Source organism: Scyliorhinus torazame, chromosome 8, assembly GCF_047496885.1.
Source record: "Scyliorhinus torazame isolate Kashiwa2021f chromosome 8, sScyTor2.1, whole genome shotgun sequence".
Taxonomy (NCBI): Eukaryota; Metazoa; Chordata; class Chondrichthyes; order Carcharhiniformes; family Scyliorhinidae; genus Scyliorhinus; species Scyliorhinus torazame.
The window spans coordinates 137,402,923-137,428,813 of NC_092714.1; the positions used below are offsets into that span (position 1 = coordinate 137,402,923).

At 51.4% G+C, this 25,891-nt stretch overlaps 1 protein-coding gene across 5 annotated transcripts in view; it reads right to left on the minus strand.

The window, feature by feature from the left end:
* The window catches only part of fndc3a (fibronectin type III domain containing 3A), a 406,018-nt gene that overhangs the window by 33,704 nt on the left and 346,423 nt on the right, over positions 1–25,891 (minus strand). For all 5 annotated transcript variants that reach the window (XM_072514248.1, XM_072514250.1, XM_072514247.1 and 2 more), the window contains 4 exons: positions 19,136–19,241; positions 6,604–6,779; positions 1,097–1,210; positions 300–449 (listed from right to left, as the gene is read on the minus strand). In XM_072514248.1, coding sequence (XP_072370349.1) covers positions 300–449; positions 1,097–1,210; positions 6,604–6,779; positions 19,136–19,241 — 546 coding nt within the window. The remainder of the gene's footprint in view (positions 1–299; positions 450–1,096; positions 1,211–6,603; positions 6,780–19,135; positions 19,242–25,891) is intronic.

The window sequence follows — 25,891 nt, forward strand, 5'->3', positions numbered from 1 at the left end:
AAGGGGGCAAGTCCTCCTTAGCTCCGTTCCTTTTGCATCTCAGCACCAGAACTGGGAACATGATTCGCTTCTGGAGTCTCACCCTGCCGAAGTCAGGAAGGTCGGGTGAGACAAGTGCTTTACAACTTAAACGCAGGTAACTCGGTATGGAGTGGCTATCTGCCGCTGACTGCCACTTCAAGGAAGGTAGACACATATTACTCTTGATATATATTCGGTGGAAACATTGCCACCTTTTCCTTACCATGTTCATAGGTTCTATATTTGTGCCACTTAAATAGTTAAAACTTCTCAATTACCTGCACTCTACAGAAGTAGGTAGTGGCTGGCAAGAGCCCCTTCACTTCATAATTTAGACCAGGCCCACAATAACAGATTTGCATTACACCTTCCATTGCTCCCCATTCCAGCCTGTACTCTGTCACATCAGCACCATGACCAGCTGGTGTCTGCAGGAATAACATGAAGTATATAAACATGTTAAAAGTATTTCTGAATGTTACACTGCACATGCAAAACATAGCAAGAAAGTTTAGCTGTCCTGAGCAAAGCAATCCTTGATCCTATTCCACTCAGATTTTCTGGATGCGATGTCATCTAGCCAGCAGCCATCACGAAAGAGAGCTGCTTTAAAAAAAAAAAAAAATGCTCAACCTGGTTCCATAAGCATCCTGACAATAGTGACAGCCATCATCAGCCCCCCTTCTTGCTGTCTTCCCATTCCTTCCAGGACTTAACGGAAACTAGCCTGAAACTGGATTCTTCAATCTATTAATGCTGGACATTGGCTACTTGCTGCAATCATGTAGATGAGGAGTAATTTGTCTCAATCCTTGGATCTCCATCTTTGGGTACAGTGATTATGCCATCTGGTGCTTTAAAACAAGTTTAAGTAATTTATAAGACTGAGTATTGTGTTGCTTTGTCCTCAGGTGCGAGTAGCAACTCAAATCTATATTCCCTACAGCTTGCAAAAGTAGCTAACAATAACTTCTCTACTCTGCACATGTGTAAACTTAAAGAATCCAATTAATGATAAAATGAATTAATTTTTACTATGGAATTAAAAAGGAAAAAAAAGAGGCATTATACATACTGTCCAACTGACTTGCACGCAGGTGGCTGTTTTACACACAACGTGTGGAGCTTTGCATTGATCAGGACATCCTGCTGCTGTACAAATTTCACATTTTTCGGAATACGGTCCATACTGGGAAAGAAAAAAATATTCATTGACAAAGCACAATCGATGTTAAATCTTGCGATATGTTTAGTAACAAAAGATAAAAGCAGTCAGTGCAGGATCTGGGTGTACAGGTCCACAGGTCACTGAAAGTGGCAACGCAGGTGAGAAGGTAGTCAAGAAGGCACGCTGTATGCTTGCCTTCATTGGCTGGAGCAATGTGTATAAAAAGTGGCAAGTCATGCTGCAGCATGACCTTAGTTAGGCCACATTTGAAATATAGTGTTCAATTCTGGTCGCCATACTACCAGAAGGATGTGGACGCTTTGGAGACGGTACAGAAGAGATTTACCAGGATATTGCCTGGTATGGAGGGTGATGCGCAATCAATTACTCTCAAGATAAGGTGATTCATAACTGAAGGCTTTAATCTGCTAGAACTCTTCCCCAGCAGCTTCGATACAGAAAGTGAAGGCTGCTGGGACAGCATCGGTTCTTATACTCTGCCTCTCAGGGCGGAGCTATGTACATCAATCAATGGTAGACTCCTGGGTCTAACCAATGGTCATCCACCTCTCAGGTACCGCAATACCTGGTACTACCACATTCACCCCCTGTTAAAAAAGAGCCCGGCGGGGTGATGGCCAGCGTTAATAGTCGCCTTTCGCATGGTATGACCAGGTATGGAGGTACCGTGATGTCGAGGGTAATAACAAAGTGTTCACAGTGCAGCAATCAGTCGATCGGGTGGCCTGGTCGTTCTTCTGGAGCGTCTGGGCTTCGGCAGTGATTCTGATGGGGGCCCCAGCGGTTGCTACTCCGGGAGCATGATGTCGTCCTCCCAGGCAGTTTCGTCACCCCTAGGCGGCGCTGTTGGGGCAAAAGGTGGACGGGGGGAAGGCGCCTGTAGGGGGCGTCAGTGTGTGTTCGGGCCTAGGCAGGAGCGGCGGGAGTACTGACCCTCCAGTTAGGTGCTGTGGGGAGGGTGGGGGCAATGGTGCGGGTGCACGTGGGGTTCCGGCGGGCGCCAGGTCCCGAAGGGAGACCGTGTCTTGGCGGCCGTCAGGGAACGCTACGTAGGCGTACTGGGGGTTGGCGTGCAGCAGGTGGACCCTCTCGACCAACGGGTCCGACTTGTGCGCCCTCACGTTTCCGAAGCAGGATGGGTCCAGGTGTCGCTAGCCAGGTTGGGAGCGAGGTCCCGGAGGAGGACTTCCTGGGGAAAACAAGGAGGCGTTCGTGAGGTGTCTGATTCGTTGTTGTACAGAGCAGTGACTGGATGGAGTGGAGGGCCACCGGGAGGACTTCCTGCCAGCGGGAGACTGGGAGATTCCTGGACCGTAGGGCCAGCAGGACGGTCTTCCAGACCGTTCCGTTCTCCCTCTCTACCTGCCCATTTCCCCGGGGGTTGTAACTTGTTGTCCTGCTCGAGGCGATGCCCTTGCTGAGCAGGAACTGACGCAGTTCGTCACTCATAAAGGAGGACCCCCTATCACTGTGAATGTATGCGGGGAAACCGAACAGTGTAAAGATACCCTGGAGGGCCTTGATGACGGTGGTTGTGGTCATGTCTGGGCAGGGGATGGCAAATGGGAACCGGGCGTACTCGTCAATCACGTTAAGGAAGTACATGTTGCAGTTGGTGGAGGGGAGGGGGCCTTTGAAGTCCATGCTGAGGCGTTCAAAGGGACGGGAAGCCTTTATCAGGTGCGCCCTCTCTGGCCGGTAGGAGTGCGGTTTACACTCCGTCCCTGGTGACGGTCCTGACCTCCTCAATGGAGTAGGGCAGGTTGCGGGTCTTGATAAAATGAAAAAAAAAACGAGTGACCCCCGGGTGGCAGAGGTCCTCATGGAGGGATCGGAGGCGGTCCACTTGTGCGGTGGCACAGGGCATCAGGACGCTCGTTCAGCTTCCCCGGACGGTACAAGATCTCTTAATTGTAGGTGGAGAGTTCTATCCTCCACCGCAAGATCTTGTCGTTCTTAATCTTGCCCCGCTGTGCATTATCGAACATGAAGGCAACCGACCGTTGGTCCGTGAGGAGAGTGAATCTCCTGCCGCCCAGGTAATGCCTCCAGTGTCGCACAGCTTCTACTATGGCCTGGGCCTCCTTTTCGACCGAGGAGTGGCGAATTTCGGAAGCATGGAGAGTACGAGAGAAGAAAGCCACAGGCCTGCCCGCTTGATTGAGGGTGGCCGCCAGAGCTACGTCGGACTCATCGCTCTCGACCTGGAAGGGGAGGGACTCGTCGATGGCGCGCATCGTGGCTTTTGCAATGTCTGCTTTGATGCGGCTGAAGGCCTGGCGGGCCTCCCGCGACAGGGGGAAGGTTGTGGACTGGATCAGAGGTCGGGCTTTGTCTGCATAATTGGGGACCCACTGTGCATAATAGCTGAAGAACCCGAGGCAGCGCTTTAGGGCCTTAGGGCAGTGAGGGAGGGGGAACTCCATGAGGGGGCGCATGTGCTCAGGGTCGGGGCCTATGACTCCACTTCGCACTACGTAGCCTAGAATGGCTAGATGGTAGGTGCTCAACACGCATTTATCCTTATTGTATGTAAGGTTAAGGTTTTTCGCGGTCTGGAGAAATTTGCGGAGGTTGGTGTCGTGTTCCTGCTGGTCATGGCCGCAGATGGTGACGTTATCCAGATACGGGAACGTTGCGCGTAAGCCGTACCGGTCAACCATTCGGTCCATCTCTCGCTGGAAGACCGAGACACCGTTCATGACACCGAAGGGAACCCTTAAAAAGTGATAGAGCCGCCCGTCTGCTTCGAAGGCAGTGTACTGGCGGTCACCATTACGGAGGGGTAGCTGGTGGTAGGCAGACATGAGATCCACCGTGGAGAAAACCTTGTATTGCGCGATCCTGTTCACCAGGTTGGCTATACGGGGGAGAGGGTACGCATCCAGCTGCGTAAACCTGTCGATGGTCTGACTGTAGTCAATGACCATCCTATGTTTCTTCCCGGTCTTTACCACTACTACTTGAGCTCTCCAGGGACTGTTGCTCGCTTCGATGACCCCTTCCCTCAGCAGCCTCTGGACCTCCGACCTGATAAAGGTCTGGTCCTGGGCACTGTACCATCTGCTCCTGGTGGCGACGTGTTTGCAATTCGGGGTGAGGTTCACAAACAGGGAAGGCGGGTCGACCTTAAGGGTCGTGAGGCCGCAGGCAGTAAGGGGTGGGGGGGGGGTAAGGGCCGCCGAATTTAAAAGTCAGGCTTTGCAGATGGCACTGGAAATCCAGCCCAAGGAGGGTGGTTGCGGCAGGATGTACAGGCGGAAATTGTGGAATTCCCTGCCTTGGACAGTGATGTTCGCTAGGCAGAACCCCTTTATCCCCACCGTGTGTGACCCGGAGGCCAGGGAGATCCCTTGATTTACGGGATGGGTGACAAGAGAACAGCGCCTTACCGTGTCAGGGTGAACAAAGCTTTCCGTGCTCCCAGTGTCAATCAGGCACGACGTCTCGTGGCCGTTGATGGAGATCATCGTTGTAGCTTTCGCAAGCATCCGGGGCCGACTCTGGTCCAGAGTCACCGAGGCCAGCTGAAGTAATGGAGAGTTCTATTCGGGCAGCATGTAGTCGGCTGTGCTGGCGGCCTGGGGCCCCATCCAAGAAGGCGTTACCCATGGGTCGCACATGGTGTCCGGGGATGAAGAAGATGGCGGCGGCGAGGGACAAAATGGCGGCGCCCACCCGTCCAGCGTGGTGTCCGGGGGGCAAAATGGCCGCGTCCGCGGGTCGCACGTGGTCTTAGGATAGGGGGGTGGCGATGAGCGCTGGGCGGTCGGGGCCTGAAAGGGGGGTTGCCGATAGTCGCTGGAGACCGCGGCCACGGCGCGGGCCTGGCAGACCCCCACATAGTGGCCCTTCTTGCCGCACCCTTTGCAGGTGGCGGTGCGGGCCGGGCAGCGCGGGCGGGGATGATTCGCCTGCCTGCAGAAGAAACAGGGGTGTCTGGCGGCGTTAGCGGGCCGTCTCGCCGCGCAGGCTTGCAGGGTCAGGGGAAATGTCTGAGGGACTGTCGCTATGGGGTGCCACGAATCCCAGGGGGCCGCAGCGCGATCGGGAGAAAAGGACAGCGCATTTTTATATGCAATGTCCATGGACCCCGCCAGGGCCCATGCCTCTGCAAGTCCCAGAGTGTCCATTTCTAGGAGCCTTTGGCGGATATCGGGGGAGGTCATACCTGCCACGAAAGCATCCCTGATCAAAAGTTCCGTGTGCTCGTTCCCTGAAACTGGCGGGCAGCCACAGTTTCGGCCCAGCACTAGCAGCGCCCGGTAGAAGTCTTCCAACGTTTCCTCGGGGCTTTGCCTCCTAGTCGCCAGCAGGTGACGAGCGTAGACCTGGTTCACAGGGCGGATATAATGTCCTTCTAGCAGCTCGATCGCGGCAGCATAATTCGCCGCCTCCTCAATAAGAGGGTAGATCCCAGGGCTGACCCGTGAGCGTAGGAGATGCATCTTTTGTCCTTCCGTGGGGGTGTCGGCGGTCGTGTCGAGGTAGCCCTTAAAGCACGCCAGGATATTGCCTGGCATGGAGGGTGATGCGCAATCAATTACTCTCAAGACAAGGTGATTCATAACTGAAGGCTTTAATCTGCTAGAACTCTTCCCCAGCAGCTTCGATACAGAAAGTGAAGGCTGCTGGGATGGCATCGGTTCTTATACTCCGCCTCTCAGGGCGGAGCTATGTACATCAGCCAATGGTAGACTCCTGGGTCTAACCAATGGTCATCCACCTCTCAGGTACCGCAATACCTGGTACTACCACAGAGGGCATTAGCTATCAGGAGAGGTTGGATAAAACCAGTTTGTTCTCACTGAAACAACGGAGGTTTGAGGGGCGACCTAATAGAAGTCTACAAAATTATGAGGGGCATGGACAGGGTGAATAATCAGAAGCTTTCTCCCAGGGTAGCAGACTCGGGGACATGGTTTAAAGTGCAAGGGGCAAAGTTTAGAGGAGATGTGTGAGGGAAGTTATTTTTACACAGAGTGGGTGGGTGCCTGGAACTCGCTGCCGGAGGCGGTGGTGGGAGTAGGTACGATAGTGACCTTTACATGACAAATACATGAATAGGATGGGAAATAGAGGGACCCTGGAAATGTAGAAGGTTTTAAGTGAGACAGGCAGCATGGTTGCCGCAGGCTTTGAGAGAAGGGCCTGTCAATGTGCTGTAATTTTCTTTGTTCTAATTGAAAGATTCCAAAATCTTATTGGCATACAGGACACCAAACTTTTGTTATTTAATCAATACTTCACTATAAAAACCATTGGAACAACTCAAAACAAACTCACGACAGGATTCAGTTTGTGTCTTTATCCTCAAAGTACCTGAACGCTGAAGGTTCTCTTTTCAATTTGCTGTAACACTGAGCCTTCCAAAGCCCTTTTTTAATTCTTACCCCTGCTTTGTTTACACCCCGAAGTCGAAAACTGTACATCTTTCCTGGAAGCAGGCTGCTGACTGTACATTCCATGTCAGGTCCCTGGTATACTTCCTTGGGATCAGTCATTTCTGACGCAGACATTTCCAGCCGATAACTTAATACTTGAGAACCGCCAGTTATAGGAGGATGGCCTGATGAGACAAATCACACTTCTACATTTTCTAGTTTAAACAACAACTTGCATTTACATAATGTCTTTAGCATAGTACACCCAACCTTCCTCACTCAAGCTGGTGAGACAGGAGCAGCGAAGCGCTCCCCCAGCAGCATTGTTGTGGAGTGACTGAGTGCAGAAAGGTAAGTCAAACCCCTTTTAATAGCAGCAAAAAGGAGGTTTAAAGGGACATTTTACAGGGAGCAGGCAAGTTATAAAGTTCAGGGAATGCGGGGGGGTTCCTGGTGTGGGCACGGGTGGCATGTACATGGGGCGTCAATGAGGGAGGGGGGTCAGCCGTGGAGGGAGGGAGGGGGTCCATGTCGGGAGATTGGGCCAGGAGTGATGGTGGGTTCCCTGGGAGGTCATGTTTGTGCAGAGTGTTCCGTGCAAGGCTGGGTCTGGGTGTTTAAATAGTAGCTTATCTGAAGGTTCCCAGCCCAGCAGAATTGGCAGAGAAAATTGCTGGGTAAATTCTTACATGAGAACTTCCTAAATACGAAGCTGGGAAACCCAGAAGTTGTAGGCCTTGAATGCTGGAATTTTAAGATGCTATCTGCAGCTTCTTGTAACTACGGACCCCACTGAACAACACGGACTTAATGGAATCCACAATGGGCTCCATTCACACACTTATTTGTTGTGATGAAATTCCTGAGGGAAGTTAAATAGTGCTCAGGTTAATTATATTGGGCAGAGAAACTGGGTTAGGCATTTGACATGTTATACAATTACTATCCTATCACTTGGCTCCTAAAGTCTCTTATATTCTACCAAAGTACTCAACCAAGGTAAAAAATAAACATGATAAAAACATAATATGCAGAATAATTGTTCTGGACAGTAAGGAACAAATGGATATAGGCTTTGCAGGAAAGTGGAATTAATGCAGAAGTTCAGGTATGATCTTATTGACCAGCAAAATAGACTCAAGGGGCTGATAAGGCCTCCTCCTGTCCCCATTTCATATAGTTTATCGATCAAGTGAAATTAAATATTCAGCTGCAATTGTTACACTATATTAAATAGTATTTACCTGGCAAAAATGCAAATGTCAAAGAGAAAGAAGATGCAGATAAAAGTACCACATGTTTAGATTTTTTTCCCCCCAAATGAGGAAGGATTATTCTTAGTTACTTTAAAGCAGCTGTACCTGTTACCAACTTGTTAAAGTCTAGGACTAGGTTCAAATATAGCAATATACAGTTTTGGAAGAGGGATAAATGTTTCAAGTTCATTGTTTTATTTCTGGGCATCATAGCTCAAACACGTATTGTAGTTTCTCTCTTCAGGTTAACAAAAAGCAAAAAACAGGTCAAGATTCTATAATTTCCTGGGACTAACCAGATGTACAAAAATGTAGTTCTTAAATTCCAAAGCATTTAACTGCTATCTGACAGAGGGAGACAATTAAAAAAATATATCAACAGAAAACTACAGGAATTTAATATTGGGCAATTAGATAATTCTTTGTAAACTACACACCTCCAGGTTAGGATTCCAAATTTAGAACAATTCACTCAAATAATGCATTTCCAGAAAATAAACTTTTAAATAAATTTTTGAATATGTAAAATTGTTCAGCTAAGTATAACGTTGTAGTTCAATGAATGATGTTGCTCGTCTTCCGGTGGTGGCCATGGAGTGAGTGTGCGCACATTTGATGGCTCCCATTCAAGGCAAATTGTGTTGGTCTTTTCCCCGCCCGAAGGACAAAAGAATTTGAGGGCAAAAGGTACAGGAGTGCCTGGGGAAGGTACCTGCTCTGGTGTGGCTGGTGCATGGATCAGTGGACGAGGAAAGCCACGAGAAAGAAAGTGCAGTTGGAACAGGAGAGTTTTTGTGGTGCACCACAGGATAAGGTGGCAGAAGGCAAAGGGGACCGGCTGCCCGTCCAGTGGACAACAGAGCAGTTGGTGGAATTCTTGAATAGGAAGTTCCAGCAGCAGAAGAAAGAGGCCCTGGAGGACCTGGCCAAGGTGGTGGAGCCGCTGAGATCTGGGATCGAGCGTGTTGAGCAGAGTCTGGATTCCCAGGGCCTGGTAATCCAGAAAGTTGGGGAGGCGGTGGGAGAGCACGAGGAGCAGTTTGCCTCATTGGTGGTTGAGGTGGGAGTGATGTGGGAGAGCCAGAAAAAGCTGAGGGAGAAGGTGGAGGATTTGAAGAATCGCTTCAGAAGGCAAAACCTAAGGATTGTCGGGCTGCCTGAAGGCATTGAAGGGGTGGAGGCCGCGGTGTATGTGGCAAGGATGCTGGAGAAATTGATGGGGGAGGGAGCCTTTGATCGGTCCCTGGAAGTGGACCTAGCACACAGGGCACAGAGGCCGCAGGTGGGCGAGCTGCTGACGGCGATGATGGTGCGGTTGCACTGCTTTCTGGCTAAGGAAATGTACCTGGGAAGGGATTGAGCTGCGGGTGTACCAGGACCTGGGTGCGGAGCTGGCGAACAGGTGGGCCGGGTTTAACAGGATTAAGGCTGCCCTTTTCGAAAAGGGGGTGACTTTCCAGAGTGAGCGTTTTATTTTGACATGTCAGAGGAGGCAATGGAATTAATGAGGGACAATGGACTGGGAGGAATGTGAGGACATTGAACTTTGGAGGAGTTTTGTGCTCTTTAAACTGTTTGGTGATAGGTTTTCGGGGGCAGGTTTTCACGGCGGAGCAACGATGGTGAGTCTGCCTTTTGTTACTCTTGAGGGATAGATGGTTGGGTTGGTTGGGGGGAGAACTGAAGGGAGCATGTTTGGAGGCCTTGGGCGGGGGCCACCATGCTAGCTGGGCGGGCTAGTTAATGGGAGTGAAGTGGGGGCTTGCCAGGTGGAAGGTGTAGGGGAGGGGAAGGGAGTGTTTTTTTGTTTGAGGGTGGAAAAAAGGGGAGGGCTTCTGACATGGGCGCGGTTGGTGTGGCGCAGTTGGGAAGAGATTTATGACGGTGGATATCCGAGGGTGGGCCTGGATGGTCATGTGACACAGGCCCAAAAAGGAATTTAGCTGAATGGCAGAGGAAGGTGGGCCCCCCCCAACCACTGACCAGGCTGGTCGCGGGGAACATAAGGGGGTTGTGAAAGGGCTGGTTAAACGGTCACATGTGTTTACACATCTGAGGAATTTGAAGGCGGACGTGGCTTTTTTTGCAGGAGACGCACCTGAAGTTGGGGGATCAGATGAGGCTGAGAAAGGGATGGGTGGGACAAGTGTTTCATTTGGGGTTGGATATGAAAACGAGGGGGTGGCAATGTTGGTTAACAAGCGGGTTGCATGCCAAGTGGGGAGTATTGTGGCAGATCCGGAGGGAGATATGTGATGGTTAGTGGAAAGTTGGAGGGGATGCTGGTGGTTGTGGTAAACATCTATGACCTGAATTGGGATGATGCCCTGAATTGGGATGATGTGGATTTTATGAGGCGGGTGTGAGGGAGGATCGCAGACTTGGACTCGTATCGCCTGATTATGTGGGTGGGTGGTTTTCACACGGTCATAGATCTGAGCTTGAACCGGTTGAGTCCCAAGCCTTCGAGGGTGTTGGCAGTGGCGAAGGAACTGAGGGGGTTTATGGAGTGCATGGGGGGGGGGGGGGGGGGGGGGAGTGTGTGGACCAGTGGAGGTTTGGGGGCCAAGGGCAAAGGAGTTTTCATACTTCTCCCATGTGCACCGGCTGTACTCCCAGATTGATTTGTACGTGCTGGACAAGCGCTGTTGGCAGGGGTGGCTGACTGGGAGTATTTGGCGATTGTGGTTTTCGTGTTGGGGGTTGCTGGGAAGCAGTGGCCACAGTGGAGGCAGAGATGTGGGGTTGTTGCCGGGCGAGGTATGTGAGCGGGTGAGAGATGCCATTGGGGCTACGTGGAGCTAAACGACACGTGGGAGGTCACCACCGCTACGCTGCGGGAGGCACCCAAGCGGTAGGCAGGGGGAGTTCATATCAATTGTGGCGCATAGAGAGAAAATGGAACGGAGGAGAATGCTAGATTGGTGGACGAGATTTTGAGGGTGGACAGGAGATACTCGGGGATACCGGAGGCAGGGCTGTTGAAGGAGAGGCAGAGGCTCCAGATGGAGTTTGGGCTAGTTTCTACAGGGAAGGCAGTGGAGCAGCTACGGAGGGCCAGTGTATGAGTATGGGAAGAAGGTGAGTAGGATGTTGGCCCATCAGGTGAGACAGCAAGTGGTGGTGAGGGAGATCGGCAGAGTTAGGGATGATAAGGGTAAGGTGGTGATGGACCCGGAGGGGGCGAATGGGTGTTCGGGGAAGAGGAGATATGACGGCTCCTAGATGGGTTAGAGTTTCCCAAAGTAGAGGAGGGGCTAGTTCAGGGGCTGGGGGCCCCCAATTAGCCTGAGGGAGGCGATGAAGAAAAGGGGACGATGCAGGCAGGGAAGGATCCGTGCCGGACAGGTGCCCGGTAGAGTTCTATAAAACGTTTGGGTCGGCCTTGGGGCCACTGCTGGTCAGGGCGTACAATGAAGCAAGGTAGAGGGGGGAACGCCTCCCTGCATTGTTGCAGGTTTCCATCTCCTTGATTTTAAAGAAGGATAAGGATTCGGCGCAGTGTGCGTCGCACCGCTCAATATCATTATTGAAAGTGGACGCCAAGCTTTTGGTGAAGGTGTTGGCATCACGAATTGAGAAGATCAAACGGGTTTTGTGAAGGGGAGGCAGTTATCGGCGAATGTGAGGAGGCTACTCAATGTAATCAAAATGCCTTTGGAGGGGCAGGAGGTGGAGGTAGTGGTGGCGATGGGTGCGGAGAAGGCGTTTGGTCAGGTGGACAGGGTGTACATGTTGGAGGTGCTGGATTCGGGCAGAGGTTTGTAGATTGAGTCCGGCTGTTGCAGAAGGCACCAGTTGCGAGTGTGTGGATGAACCAAGCGAGTTTGGGGTACTTCGGGCTGCCCGCTCTCCCCGTTGCTCTTCGCCTTGGCAATAGAGTCCTGGCAACGGCACTTAAGGGCATTGAGGGACTGGAAAGGGATTGAGCAGCGATTCCCGTTAACAGCCTCCCCGAACAGGCGCCGGAATGTGGCGACTAGGGGCTTTTCACAGTAACTTCATTTGAAGCCTACTTGTGACAATAAGCGATTTTCATTTCATTTTCAGGGGGCATCGAGCACATGGTATCATTGTATGTGGATGACCTGCTACTGTATATTTTGGACCTGGTGGGCAGTATCGGAGGCATCATGGGGATGCGAAGGGAGTTTGGCCGGTTCTCGGTATACAAATTGAATATGGGAAAAAGCGAGGTGTTCCCGATTGAGATTAGAGGGCAGGAAAGGAGGCTAGGGGAGTTGCCGTTTAAAGTGGTGGTGGTGGTGGGGGGTGGGGGGACACAAGCTTTAAATATTTGGGTATCCAGGTGGTGCGGAGCCGGGCCCAGTTGCACAAGCTGAACCTGGCTCGATGAGGGCAGACTTTAAGAAGTGGGATGTGGTGTCGCTGTCATTGGCAGGGCGGGTGCAACAGTAAAAATGACGGTGCTGCCAAGGTTTTGATTTGTGATTCAGAACCTCCCAATCTTCACCACCAAGCGGCTTTTTCAGAAGGTCAATGGGCTGATCTCTGGATTTGTGTGGGCGGGGAAGAGCCTGTGGGTTTGGAGGGCTTTCTTGGGAGCGGGTGCGGGGAGACGGGGGGGCTGTTGGCGCTGCCGAATATGATGAATGACTAATGGGCGGCGAATATTGCTATTGTTAGGAAATGGGCTGTGAGGCAGGGGTCGGATGGAGGCGGCATCGTATAGGGGTACATGTTTAAGGGCTTTGTTGTTGGCACTGTCGTGTTGGGTGTTCTGATGTACAAATGATCCAACACGGCTGGAGATGGTGTAACTCAATTTTATTAACTACTCAACTGTAACAGCACACTGCTAACTTGGGTACGTGCATTACCAGCTAATCTGTGGACCCTGTCCTATCACTATCTGGGTGAGGCACTCAGCACATGGTGAATGTCTGAGTGGCAGGCTCTGAGCTTGGTGCTCTGAGCTGGCTGCTGCTGGAATGAGCGGTAACTGTAGTGTCCCCTGTTTTTATAGTGCGTGTGCTCTCACTGGTGATTGGCTGCGATGTTGTGTATGTGTTGGTTGGTCCTACTGCATGTCCATCAGTGTGTGTGTGATTGCACCATGATATGCTGATCTAAATATCATGACATCCCCCCTTTTCGCAAAGAATATGTGCCTACATGATAATAAATAAAGAAGTGTAGTGAGTGCATCTAATCATGTGTGTGCAATATTTACAACAATATGTACATGTGGCTATACTATATACACAGGAAGGTGCCAGGTGCAGAAACTAACTATGTTACACCAAGAACGAAACCAATGTTATTAACAAACAATAACAAAATCTTAAACAGTATGGCAAAAAGTCTGAAACAGTATGTCAGAACAAGTCAGTGAGTCCAATATGAAAAGATTCATAAATTAAGTCTCTCAGGTGGGCGACGAATTCGGGTTGACTGCCTTAAGGATGGGTCAGGATCCACCGGCTGAGGAACGGGCCGGGCCACGGTCGAGTGAGGAGGATGCAGGGTGTCCGGAAGGTCAACAACGTCCATTGCAGGGACAACAGGAGGGCATGGCACTGGTGCAGGATCACGTAGCGAGCGCGGAACCAGACGAAGGGCACGCCGATTGCAGTGGCGAATAGAGCCATCAGGCAGACGAACCAGGAACGAGCGGGGAGCTATCTGTTGGAGAACCTCAGCGGTTGCCGACCAGCCGCCCTCCGGAAGGTGTATGTGGACATTATCTCCAGGCACCAGGGCAGGAAGATCAGTCGACCGAACATCATGTGTTGCCTTTTGTTGCTCACGCTGTTGCTGCATCCGCCGAAGTACCGGAGCATGGTCGAGGTCTGGGACGTGAATGGATGGCACAGTGGTCCTGAGGGTGCAACCTATAAGCAGCTGGGCCGGCGATAGGCCCGTGGACAGTGGGGCCGAGCGATAGGCCAGCAAGGCGAGGCAGACGTCAGATCCTGCATCAGCAGCCTTGCAGAGGAGCCTTTTAACGATGTGGACGCCCTTTTCTGCTTTGCCATTCGACTGAGGATGCAGAGGACTGGGCGTCACGTGTGTGAAGTTGTATTAGCTGGCGAAGGAAGATTATTCCTGACTCGCAAAGCAGGGGCCATTGTCTGACATCACGGTGAGTGGAATGCCGTGGTGAGCAAAGGTCTCTTTGCAGGCCTGGATGACAGCAGATGACGTGGTGTCGTGCAGGCGTATGACCTCTGGATAGCTGGAAAAGTAGTCGATGATGATGATGTAGTCCATGCCGAGCACATGGAACAGGTCCACGCCCACCTTCGACCAGGGAGACGTGACCAACTCATGGGGCTGAAAGGTCTCACTGGGTTGCGCCGGCTGAAACTGCTGACAGGTGGGGCAATTGAGCACAGTGTTAGCAATGTCCTCATTTATTCCCGGCCAGTACACAGCCTCTCGGGCCCTTCGCCGGCACTTCTCAATGCCGAGATGGTCTTCGTGCAGTTGTTCTAAGACAAGCCGGTGCATGCTGTGTGGGATCACGATGTGGTCCAGCTTCAGGAGGACACCATCTACGACTGCAAAGTCGTCCCGAACGTTGTAAAACTGTGGGCATTGTCCCTTGAGCCACCTGTCCGTCATGTGGCGCATCACACGTTGCAGAAGGGGGTCGGCTGCAGTCTCACGTCGAATGTGGGCCAGGCGTGCATCAGTGGCCGGCAGATTGGCAGAAGTGAAGGCTACATGTGCGTCAACTTGGCAAACGAACCCCTCAGGGTTGGACGGCGTATTGACTGCCTTGGACAGAGCGTCTGCTATGATGAGGTCCTTACCCGGGGTGTAGACAAGTTGAAAGTCGTACCTCCGGAGTTTGAGCAGAATGCGCTGGAGGCGAGGGGGTCATATCATTGAGGTCCTTTTGAATGATGCCAACCAGCGGGCGATGGTCAGTCTCCACATTGAACTGGGGAAGGCCATACACATAGTCATGGAACTTGTCAACGCCAGTCAACAGGCCCAGGCACTCCTTTTCAATCTGCGCATAGCGCTGCTCTGCGGGGGTCTTGGCCCGTGACGCATAGGCGACTGGGGCCCATGATGAGGTGTCATCCCGTTGCAGGAGGACCGCCCCAATGCCGGACTGGCTGGCGTCAGTCGAGATTTTTGTCTCTCTTGCAGGATCGAAAAACGCCAGTACCGGGACGATGGTGAGCTTGACCTTGAGCTCCTCCCATTCACGCTGGTGGGTGGGAAGCCACTGGAATTCATTTGTCTTCCTGTCAAGGTGCCGGAGAGCTGTAGTGTGGGAAGCAAGGTTAGGGATGACCTTTCCCAGGAAGTTGACCATTCCGAGAAAGCGTAGCACCGCCTTCTTGTCTGTGGGCTTCTGCATGGCCGTGATGTCTGCCACCTTGTCGGCATCTGGCCGCACACCCAACCGGGAGATGTGGTCCCCCAGGAACTTCAGCTCGGTTTGTCCAAAAGAGCATTTGGCTCGGTTAAGACGCAGGCCCTGGTCCGTATCCGTTTAAAGACGCGCTGGAGGCAACTGATGTGCTCCTGCGGAGAGGTGGACCAAATAATGATGTCGTCTACATAGACGCGCACCCCTTTGATGCCCTCCATCATCTGTTCCATGATGTGATGGAACACTTCAGAGGCCGATATGTCGCCAAATAGCATCCTATTGTAGCAGTATCTGCCAAATGGAGTGTTGAAAGTGCACAGCTTCCTGCTGGACTGATCCAATTGAATCTGCCAGAAGGCCTTTGTGGCATCAAGCTTGGTGAATATTTTTGCCCGAGCCATCTCGCACGTGATCTCTTCACGTTTGGGTATGGGGTAGTGTTCCCTCATTATGTTGCGATTTAAGTCTTTCAGGTCTTACAGATCCGGAGCTCGCCGGAAGGCTTCTTGACGCACACCATGGAGCTGACCCATGGAGTCGGCTCCGTTACCCGGGAAAGCACTCCTTGGTCCTGAAGGTCCTGCAGCTGATGCTTGAGGCGGTCCTTGAGGGGTGCTGGGACCCTGCGAGGTGCGTGAACTACCGGGGTGGCATCCTGTTTAAGCCGGATTTTGTACGTATAGGGCAGTGTGCCCATGCCCTCGAAAACATCCTGGTTGTGCATGAGGATTGAGTTGAGCTGCGCCCTAAAGTCTGCATCTGGGAAATCGGACGTGCCTTCTGGAGAGAGAGAGAGTGTACATGCTGAACGAGGTGGAGGATTTTGCACGCCTGTGCGCCTAGCAGAGTCCTTTGAGGAGCCCACGATTTCAAATGGTAGTATGGCTTTACGTGAGTTGTGTGCCACTTCGCGCTGGCACGACCCCGTGGCGGGGATGACGTTGCCATTATAGTCAACAAGTTGACAGTTGGATGGCAGAATAGGTAGTTTAACCTTCAGGGTCTGGAATGCTGACCATGCGAGGAGATTGGCGGAGGCACCAGTGTCCAGGCGGAATCTGATCTGGGATCGGTTGACCGTCAGGGTGGCACACCACTTGTCGTCCGGATCAATGCTGTGCACTGACAGCGGCTGGTGCTTTTGACTCCGGGACAGCTTGTTCTTGTTGATGACAGCAACGCGGAAGGGCTCCCTTACCTCAGTGTCACTGGTCTGTGTGATATCGGGATCGGACTCGGTGAACATGGGTTGAGTTGCCCAAACGTTTCTGTGAGGCTGATTAAACGGGTACGAGTTGGCAGGCTGAGCTGCTCGACAGCAGGCAGCATAGTGGCCCAACCTGCCACAGCGTAGGCATTGTCGCGCTTTGGCAGGACATTGCCGCTTTAAATGGGCAGAGCCACAGTTGACACACATCATGACGTCAGTGTGTTCGTTGCGCCACCGCGCATGAGCGGTGCGGTCTTGCGTAGTGCTCGCCTGCGCATCGTGTTCCTCTGCGTCAGTGTCCCCTCTTTTGGCGTGTACAAGCGTGGGAGGCCTCGGAAAGCGCGCGAAATGGCCGGCCTCCTCCAGGCCGCGGCTTGGGAGGTACTCGATCGTCTGGACCCGCTCCGCCTCATGGGGCCCGTGCCGCGCCGTTTCGGCCGCCAGGATGTGAGATTACCGGCTGGTGGCATTCTCATGCAGGACGCAGGTCTCGACGGCAGTCGCCAGGGTGAGTTGCTTGACCCGAAGGAGCTGCTAGCGCAGGGTGTCCGACATGACTCCGAAAACTATCTGGTCGCGTATCATGGAGTCAGAGGTGGTCCCATGTCCGCAGGACTGCGCGAGGATGCGGAGGTGTGGTAAATAAGACTGGAAAGGTTCATCCTTACCCTGCAGGCACTGCTGGAACAGGTACCTTTCGATGCTCTCGTTTACTTCAACGCTGAAGTGTTCATCGAACTTCAGGAGCACCGTCTTGTATTTGGTTTTATCCTCACCGTCCGCAAATGTAAGGGAGTTAAAGATGTGGATGGCGTGTTGCCCCGCCGTGGAGAGAAGAAGGGCAATCTTCCTGGTGTCCGATGCATTCTCCCTGTCTGTGGCCTCGAGGAAGAGCTGGAAGCGCTGCTTGAACAGTTTCCAATTGACCCTGAGATTGCCAGCGATTCGGAGCGGCGGCGGCGGGTTGATGTTCTCCATGGTGCAGGACGGCGGATTGCTGATGCGTTGCAGGTAGGTCTCACAGGCGCTGGTTTGTGTCCACTTCTGGTATCATGTCGTGTTGGGTGTTCTGATGTACAAATGATCCAACACGGCTGGAGATGGTGTAACTCAATTTTATTAACTACTCAACTGTAACAGCACACTGCTAACTTGGGTACGTGCATTACCAGCTAATCTGTGGACCCTGTCCTATCACTATCTGGGTGAGGCACTCAGCACATGGTGAATGTCTGAGTGGCAGGCTCTGAGCTCGGTGCTCTGAGCTGGCTGCTGCTGGAATGAGCGAGAACTGTCGTGTCCCCTGTTTTTATAGTGCGTGTGCTCTCACTGGTGATTGGCTGCGATGTTGTGTGTGTGTTGGTTGGTCCTTCTGCATGTCCATCAGAGTGTGTGTGATTGCACCATGATATGCTGATCTAAATATCATGACAGGCACCTCTACCGTTCTCGCTGGCCAGGTACTCAGTGAGCTCAGTGATGATGTCACCCCTAAGGGTGTGGGGGCAGCATCTGGGGCTAGAAGGTGCCTTGGTGCGGGTGGCGGTTTTTAATAACCATAGGTTTGCACCGGCGGGGCTAGACGCGAGGTTTTGGGGTGGCGGCAAGGAGGGATTGAGCGCTTTGGCAATCTGTTTATATGGGGCAAATTTGCGAAGTTGGAGGACCAGGAGGAAGTGTATGAGTTGCCCAGGGGGAATGGTTTTAGGTACCTGCAGGTTCGCGACTTTGCAAGGAGGGAGGTGCTGAACTTTCCTTGGCTGCCACCCATGGGGTTGCAGGATGAGGTGCTGTCGAAGGACGAAATAGGGGAGGGGAAGGTGTCAGATCTCTATAAGGAGTTGATGGAATGGGAGGAAGTCCTGGTGGGGGATATTAAGCGTTAGTGGGAGGAGGTGCTGGAACGGGAGGTGGGGGCTGAGACGCGGGCAGAGGCCTTGCGGAGGGTGAATGCGTCCTCGTCATGTACGAGGTTATGCCTCATCCAGTTCAAAGTGGTACATAGGACTCATATGACGGGACAAAGCTCAGAAGGGTCGTTGAGGGAGTAAAGGTGAGGACAGTGTGTGGGTAGGGCCGGCAAATTACCTCCACATGTTCTGGGCATGTACAAGATTGAGGGGGCTCTGGCAGCGCTTCTCGGACGTGATGTCTGAGGTGCTGGGTGTGGGGTGTTGGAAGACCTGGGACTCCAGGGGGTGAGAGAGGCCGATGTTTTGGTCTTTGCCTCCCTGATAGCCTGGAGACGGATTTTTCTTGGGTGCCGGGACTCGGAGCTACTGAAAGTGGGTGAGCAACCTGGCAGGCTGGAGAAGGTTACGTTCAACTTGAGGGGGTCGGCAGGAGGTGGAAGCCGTTTATTGATTTCTTTAAGTAGGCTTGAGAAGTCAGTAAGGGGGGTGGGCTAAGGGGGTTAAAATGGGGAAGGCAGGATGTGAGGAGGAGATGGCGTCAGTGGAGCAGGGAGGGGTGTGGGTATTGGTTGTTTATTGAGTTGTTTGTATATATCAAAATTCCTTGAATAAAAAAATGATGCTGCTCCAAGAGAAAAATTCTATCAGGTACATGGATCCGGAATCAAACAAGGATCGATATCGAAGCATGCTGCCTCAACATTAAAAACATTGTAATCACTGGGCTGTACTAATTTTCTGTCTCAACTTCACAAACCATCATGGACCAAAACAACTTGCACATGCTCCAGAGACAAGTGGTTCTTACCCCATCGTAACTGTATTTCTCTTGCCCGTGCTTTACCGACAAGTCTTGGTGGTTGGCAAGGACCAGGAGGAACTGCTGGTGTTTGTACTAGTAATGTTTCCGAGACCTGTAAAAGATGCACATCAGAAAATTAGTTACCATACTAAGATGAAAGGAACAGGATTTACAGAAGAGAAGCCCAACACTGAGGGTGGTATGTTACTCAGGACCAGGAATATCAATTCCTCGCCTACTCAACGTAACATAACCATACAAGTGACAGTTTGGCTCAGTGGTGCCATTCAACAGGAATCAGAAGGTCACATGCTCAAGTCCATTCTAGGGGTGAATATACTGCATTATCAGAGGTGCTGTCTTTTCTATAAGATGTAGTTCTGAGGCCCTGACGATTCAAACAAATGTTAGAGATCGCATATCATATCAATATTCAGAGTCTAGGAAGGAGTTTCTTGTATCCTGGCCTACATTTCTCCCTCAGTTGCCACCTACTAGTAACGTTGCTGGCTGTTCATCTCAATGGTGCTTTTGGGACCTTGTGGTATACAATTTACCACATACCTACTGTTATGGACAGGGCAGGGAAGCAAAACTGAATTCCTTTACGATTTATTCACTGTCTGCCTGTAAGTAGACGTGTTTTACGTTTTTGACTAAGGTTGTGACATTTTTCATCAAACCCTCTGTTTGTGAGGTCAATTTCTAAAGTGACTCACAGCAAACTCACTTTACGGTTACATCAGAAGTAAAGCTTATTCACACATTCAACATAAAGCAGCAGAGTTCGGAGGGTGAACAACCCATAAAGCACCAGGAGTTGAGAGAGGAGAGACAATAAAGCTGCAGCAGTTCAGAGAGAGCCCATGAAACAGGAGTTCAGAGGGAGGGAGACAGCCCAGATAGTTGCAGGAGTTTGGAGAGAGGGCCCATTAAGCTGTGGAAGTTCGGAAAGAGAGCCCATAACATAGCACGAGTTTGGAGAGTGCGATCCCATTAAGCAATGGAAATTTGGAGAGATCCCATAAAGAGTGGGCGTTGGGGGAGAAAGCTCATACAGCTGCGGGAGTTCAGACAGAGAGGCCATAAAGCCGTGGCAGTTCGGAGAGCCCAGAAAGCAATGAGAGTTTGGAGAGCGAGAGAGAGCCTATAAAGCAGGAGTTCGGAGAGAGAGAAGAAGAGAAAGAGTCCATAAAGTTGTGGGAGTTGAGAGCACGATCCTATTAAGCAGTGGAAATTTGCAGAGATAGAGCCCATACAGCCGTGGGAGTTTGGAGAGATTGATCCCGTAAAGCAGCGGGAATTTGGGGAGAGAACTCAAAGCAGTGGAGGCTGAAAGAGCGAAGAGAGAGAAAGAAAAGAAAGAGGAGAGCGAGAGAGAGAGGAAAGAGAGAGAGACGAGAGAGAGAGAGAGAGAGAGAGAGAGGAGAGAGAGAGAGAGAGAGAGGAAAGAGAGAGAGGAGAGGAGAGAGAGAGAGAGAGAGAGAGGACAGGGAGAGAGAGAGAGGAGAGAGGAGAGAGGAAAGAGAGAGAGAAAAGAGAGAGAGAGAGAGGAAAGAGAGCGAGGAAAGACAGAGAGGAGAGAGAGAGGGAGGAAGGAAAGAGAGAGAGAGAGAGAGAGAGAGAGAGAGAGGAAAGAGAGAGAGTGAGAGCGAGCTAAAAGGTACACTGACAGAGAACAATGGGTGACCACCAGAGGATCTAACACAACAGGCAGGTACTGTTGGAATTCTGAGGCGATCTCGCTCTCTCACCATTTTTTAAATTTAGAGAGTGGTGAGTGAGATGGTTCCTCAGAGGACTGTAGCAAGAGCCAGATTTATGGCACCATGAGTGGCTCAGCTACACAGGAGGGGAGTGGGAAGAGTGAAAATGCTACAGTGGTAAGGGATTCCATAGTTCGGGGAGCAGATAGGTGTTTCTGCAGCCGTAGATGTGACTCCAAGATAGTATGTTGTCTCCCTAATGCATCCGATTTGCATTGGAGAATTTTTTCCAGCAAGGAAACATTAGCAACGAGATGCAGAGATTTCTTATAAAGGATAAAGTTGGCTTCCGGTGGCGTCCATGGAGTGAGTGGTCACACACAGGGCAGCTCTGGCTCACAGGCATTGGTTTGGGCACTTTATACCCGTTTGCAAAGTAATTCCAGCAGAAAAGTGGTGCGGAAGGTGTAGAAGGAGTGGTTCTCCCCAAGATTGGAATGGCTACCAGACCTGGCAAAAAACAGTGAAAGAGTTGGCTAAGGAATTGGAGGGGATCTCTGATGCAGCAATAATTTCAAGAATGGTGGAGGGGTAAGGAACACCATCAGTGGTGAAGCCCCAGTTGGAGCAGTTGATGACCTTCATCAAGGAGGAATTTTGCCAGCAAAGGAAGGCGATGCATGGTAACTGGTTGAAGGCGATTGAGGGAGCAGTAGCACCTCTGCGAGGATTGCTACTGCGATTCCTGCAAGGAATCCTTGAGGTAGAAGCTGAATGCGGGGGAGCCTCCATGGGCGGTGATTGTGGGGTTGCACAAGTTTGTGGAGAACGACACCCCAATTTTTCTCTTTGGGAGGTGATTTGTGAATTTGCGGTGTGTATAGTGGGGCCTGTTGGGTGGGGTTGTCAGCTGGGTGGGTATTCAAGGGTGTAAGGGGCTGGTTGCACAGGCTAAGGAGGGACCGACAAGGTTATGCAGCAGCCATGCTAGCAAGTAATGCCGGTGAACAGAGGTAAGGTGGAGGAGGAGGTCGTGAGAGGCAGCCAGGTTTGGGGGCGGGGGGGTTGGGGGGAGAGAAACAGAAGGGGAAGGGGCATTATGACGTGGCAGAGTTGGAGGCTGAGCGTGGTCATGAACAGAGAGGGCGCCATCTTGGATTGGCCTGGCTTAGGGCAGTATTAAGTGGGGTAGAACCGGTGGGGGATGATGGCGGACGGTAGTGGGGAATGGAGGCTTGAGCCTCCGTTAAGAGTTGTGTCGTGGAATGTCCAGGGGCTAAATAGGCCAGTTAAGAGGTCTTGGATTTTTGCACACCCGAGGAGTTTGAAAGCAGAGGTGATTTTTCTGCAGGAGATGCACCTCCGGGTGAACGATCAGGTTAGGTTGAGGAAGGGATGGGTGGGACAAGTATTTCACTTGGGGTTTGATTGAGTCGCGGGGGGTGGCCATCTTGGTGAATAAAAGAATGGGGTTCATGAGGACTAGGGAAGTGCAGGACCTGGGGGAAGGTGTGGGATAGTGAGTGGGGTGCTGGAGGGGACACCGGTCATGCTAGTCAACGTATATGTGCCCAATTGGGATGATGCAGGGTTCGTAAAGAGGTTAGTGGGAGCGATCCCGAAATTGGATGCGCAACAACTGATTATGGGGGGAGATTTTAATTATGTGATGGAGCCGAAGGGGGACAGGCTGAGCGCCATGTCAATGGAAAGGTTGAGGATGGTGAAGGAGTTGGGAGAGTTTATGGAACGTATGGGAATGATTGATCCGTGGAGGTTCAGGAACCCGAGGAGAGGGGGAGGGCGTATTCCTTCTTCTCACATGTGTACAAGCTGTACTGTAGAATTGATTTATTTGTGGCAAGTTGGGGTGAAATATTCAGGAATAGTGATTTTGGATCATGCGTTACACTGGCTGGAGATGAGGCTTAGCTCGGGGCAGGTACAGCGGCTGGCGTGAAGGGTAGATTCAGGTCCCTTAGCAGATAAGGGGTTGTACAAAAAGGTGAGGTCGGCGATTGGAGATTGCGTGGAGCTTAATCAGAATGGGGAGGTGTCGGCGGCCTTGTTCTGAGAGGCGTTGAAGGCGGTGGTTCAAGGGGAGATTATCTCGTTCAAGACACACAGGGACAGGAGGACTAGGGAGGAGCATGGATGGTTGCTGGACGAGATAGTCGAGGTGGCCAGGAGATACTCGGGGGCTCCCACTAAGGAGTTGTTGACGGAGAGGAAGAGGTTGCAGGGCAGTTTGATAGGCCGATGACAGGCAAGGCGGTGGGGCTGTTACGGAGGGCAAGGGGGGGGGTGCAGTACGAGTACAGAGAGAAGGTGAGCTGTATGCTGGCCCACCAGCTACGGAGGCAGGCAGGGTCTAACAAAATTCTAAGGGTGCTGACAGAGAAGGGTGAGGTGGTGTCAGAGCTGGGGAGAATAAACAAAGTGTTCAGGGGGCATTATGAGCTGTATAGGGCTGAGCCGGGTGAGGAAGGGGATATGGGGCAGTATTTGGATGGGTTGGAGTTCCCAAAGTAGGAGGAAGGGAAGAGGCAGGCGTTGGAGGAACCGCTGGAGCTGAGGAAGATAATGGACAGTATTAGCGAATGCAGTCGGGGAAGGACCCAGGGCCAGACAGCTTCCGGCGAAGATTTATAAGGCGCCTGTGGCAGAGTTGGCACCTCATTTGTTGGGGATGTTTAGTAAGGCGTTGGAGAGGGGGGCGTTGCCAGAGATGCTAACACAGGCATTGATTACACTAATCCCGAAGAAGGATACAGGTCCATTTCGTTGTTGAATACGGACGTGAAAGTACTGGCTAAGTTGTTGGTGGGGAGGATGGAGGGATGTGAGCCAGGGGCGGTTTCGTAGGCTCAAACGGGTTTTATAAAGGGCCAACAGCTCTCTAGCAATATCAGGAGGCTGTTAAATGGACACCCAATTGGGCACATATACGTTGACTAGCAGGGGCTGTTTAGCACAGGGCTAAATCAATGGCTTTGAAAGCAGACCAACGCAGGCCAGCAGCACGGTTCAATTCCCGTAACAGCCTCCCCGAACAGGCGCCGGAATGTGGCGACTAGGGGCTTTTCACAGTAACTTCATTTGAAGTCTACTTGTGACAATAAGCGATTTTCATTTTTCATTTCATGTGGTTATGAGGAAGGTTTGGGTTTGGGCCGAAGTTTGTGACGTGGGTGAGTCTTTTGCATGTATCTTAGATGGCAAGTGTATGAATGTACATACAAGTTTTGAACTGCACAGGCAGGGGTGTCCATTTTCACCGCTATTGTTTGCGCTGACGACTGAGCCCTTGGCGATGGCCCTTCGGGGGTCTGTGGAGCGGCAGGGGATTGTGAGGGGAGCAGGGAGCATCGGGTTTCTTTATACGCGGACAATCTGTTGATGTTTATGTCAGACCCGCTGGAGAGAATGGGACTATTAGAGAGGTTTGGGGTCTTCTCCGGGTATAAGTTAAATGTTGGGAAGAGTGAGGTGTTTCTAGTGAATGCGGCGGGATGGGGACCAATTTGGAGGTGTTGCTGTTTAAGGTAGCTAGGGAGAGGTTTAGTTATTTAGGGATTCATGTGAGGCAAGAATAGGCTACGATGCACAGGTGGAACTGTCAACGTTAGCAGAGCAGGTTAAGGGGGATTTTAAGAGGTGGTTTACATTGCATCTTACATTAGCAGGGAGGGTGCAGGTGGAAAAGATGAATGCGCTGCCAAGATTCCCGTTTGTTTTCCAGGCCCTCTCTATCTTCCTCCCAAAGGCCTTCTTCCGGGGGTTGGAGACAGTGATCTCGGAATTCATATGGGCAGGGAAGGTGCTGAGGGTAAAGGAGGCTCAGTTGCAGAGGCAGAGACAGAAAGGGGGATTCCATAGGTTCCACAGAATTTACAGTGCAGAAGGAGGCCATTCAACCCATCGAGTCTGCGCCGTCCCTTGAAAAGAGCACCCTAGTGAACCCCACACTTCTACTCTATCACTGTAACCCAGTAGCCCCACCTAACCTTTTTTGTTACTATTAGTGGGGGGGGGGGGTTGAATACTCTCGAACCGACAACCTCCATTTTTCCTCCAGCCTTGGTTTTCCATATCATCCACAAGTCTGACATATGTCGATGCTTTTCCAACGATTGCAAGCGACCCTTAACCGAGGAAGTTGTATTTCCGACAGCAAGGATTCTCTCTATGCTTCAACGAGCCTTTTGTTAGTATTCTGCAGTTGTATAGCACAAGCACTGATATTCTGCACTAACGAGCTGAGTTTCTTGTAGTCATCAGCTGCAATGCCTTTGAGAATGCCAGATTGAGAGCTCATTCGACGATTAAACCACGATGTTGAGGGGTTGGATCCACCCCTTCTGACTGCTCTCATTTTCAATGATTTTTTAATAAGGATTTTTAGTATTTTGTCATGCTCAGCCAGAAATCTTCCAGAGACATAATATGAAGCATTCACTCCCGGATTAGGTAAATATGGGCTGCACGCACGTGCGATAAATGAGAAGATTAAAGAATGTGCAGCGCCAAAGCCCATGGAGACACAGCTATTCCTGCGCTCGCATCACGTGACCCTCATGAAGTGTGGTTAATAATCATGATGGGGAGATGCCGGCGTTGGACTGGGGCGAGCACAGTAAGAAGTCTTACAACACCAGGTTAAAGTCCAACAGGCTTGTTTCAAGCACTAGCTTTCGGAGCATACACCTGAGGAAGGAGCAGCGCTCCGAAAGCTAGTGTTTGAAACAAACCTGTTGGACTTTAGCCTGGTGTTGTGAGACTTCTTACTGTGGTTAATAAGGCTGGTTAACTACAGGCACAGGATGACAAATGGAATTATGATATTATTGTTATAACAGAGACCTGGCTCAAAACCAAACTGGGCATTAAATATTCCAGGGTGCTTAGGAGAGATAGGAAAGGAAGAAAAGAGAAGGGGAAATATTGATTAAAGATGCCATTACAGTACTGGAGCGAGAAGATATTTCAAAGGGGCAAAAGAGACTATCCCTCTCGCCTCTCTGGCTAGAGGGATAGAAGAAAAAAAACTTCAAAA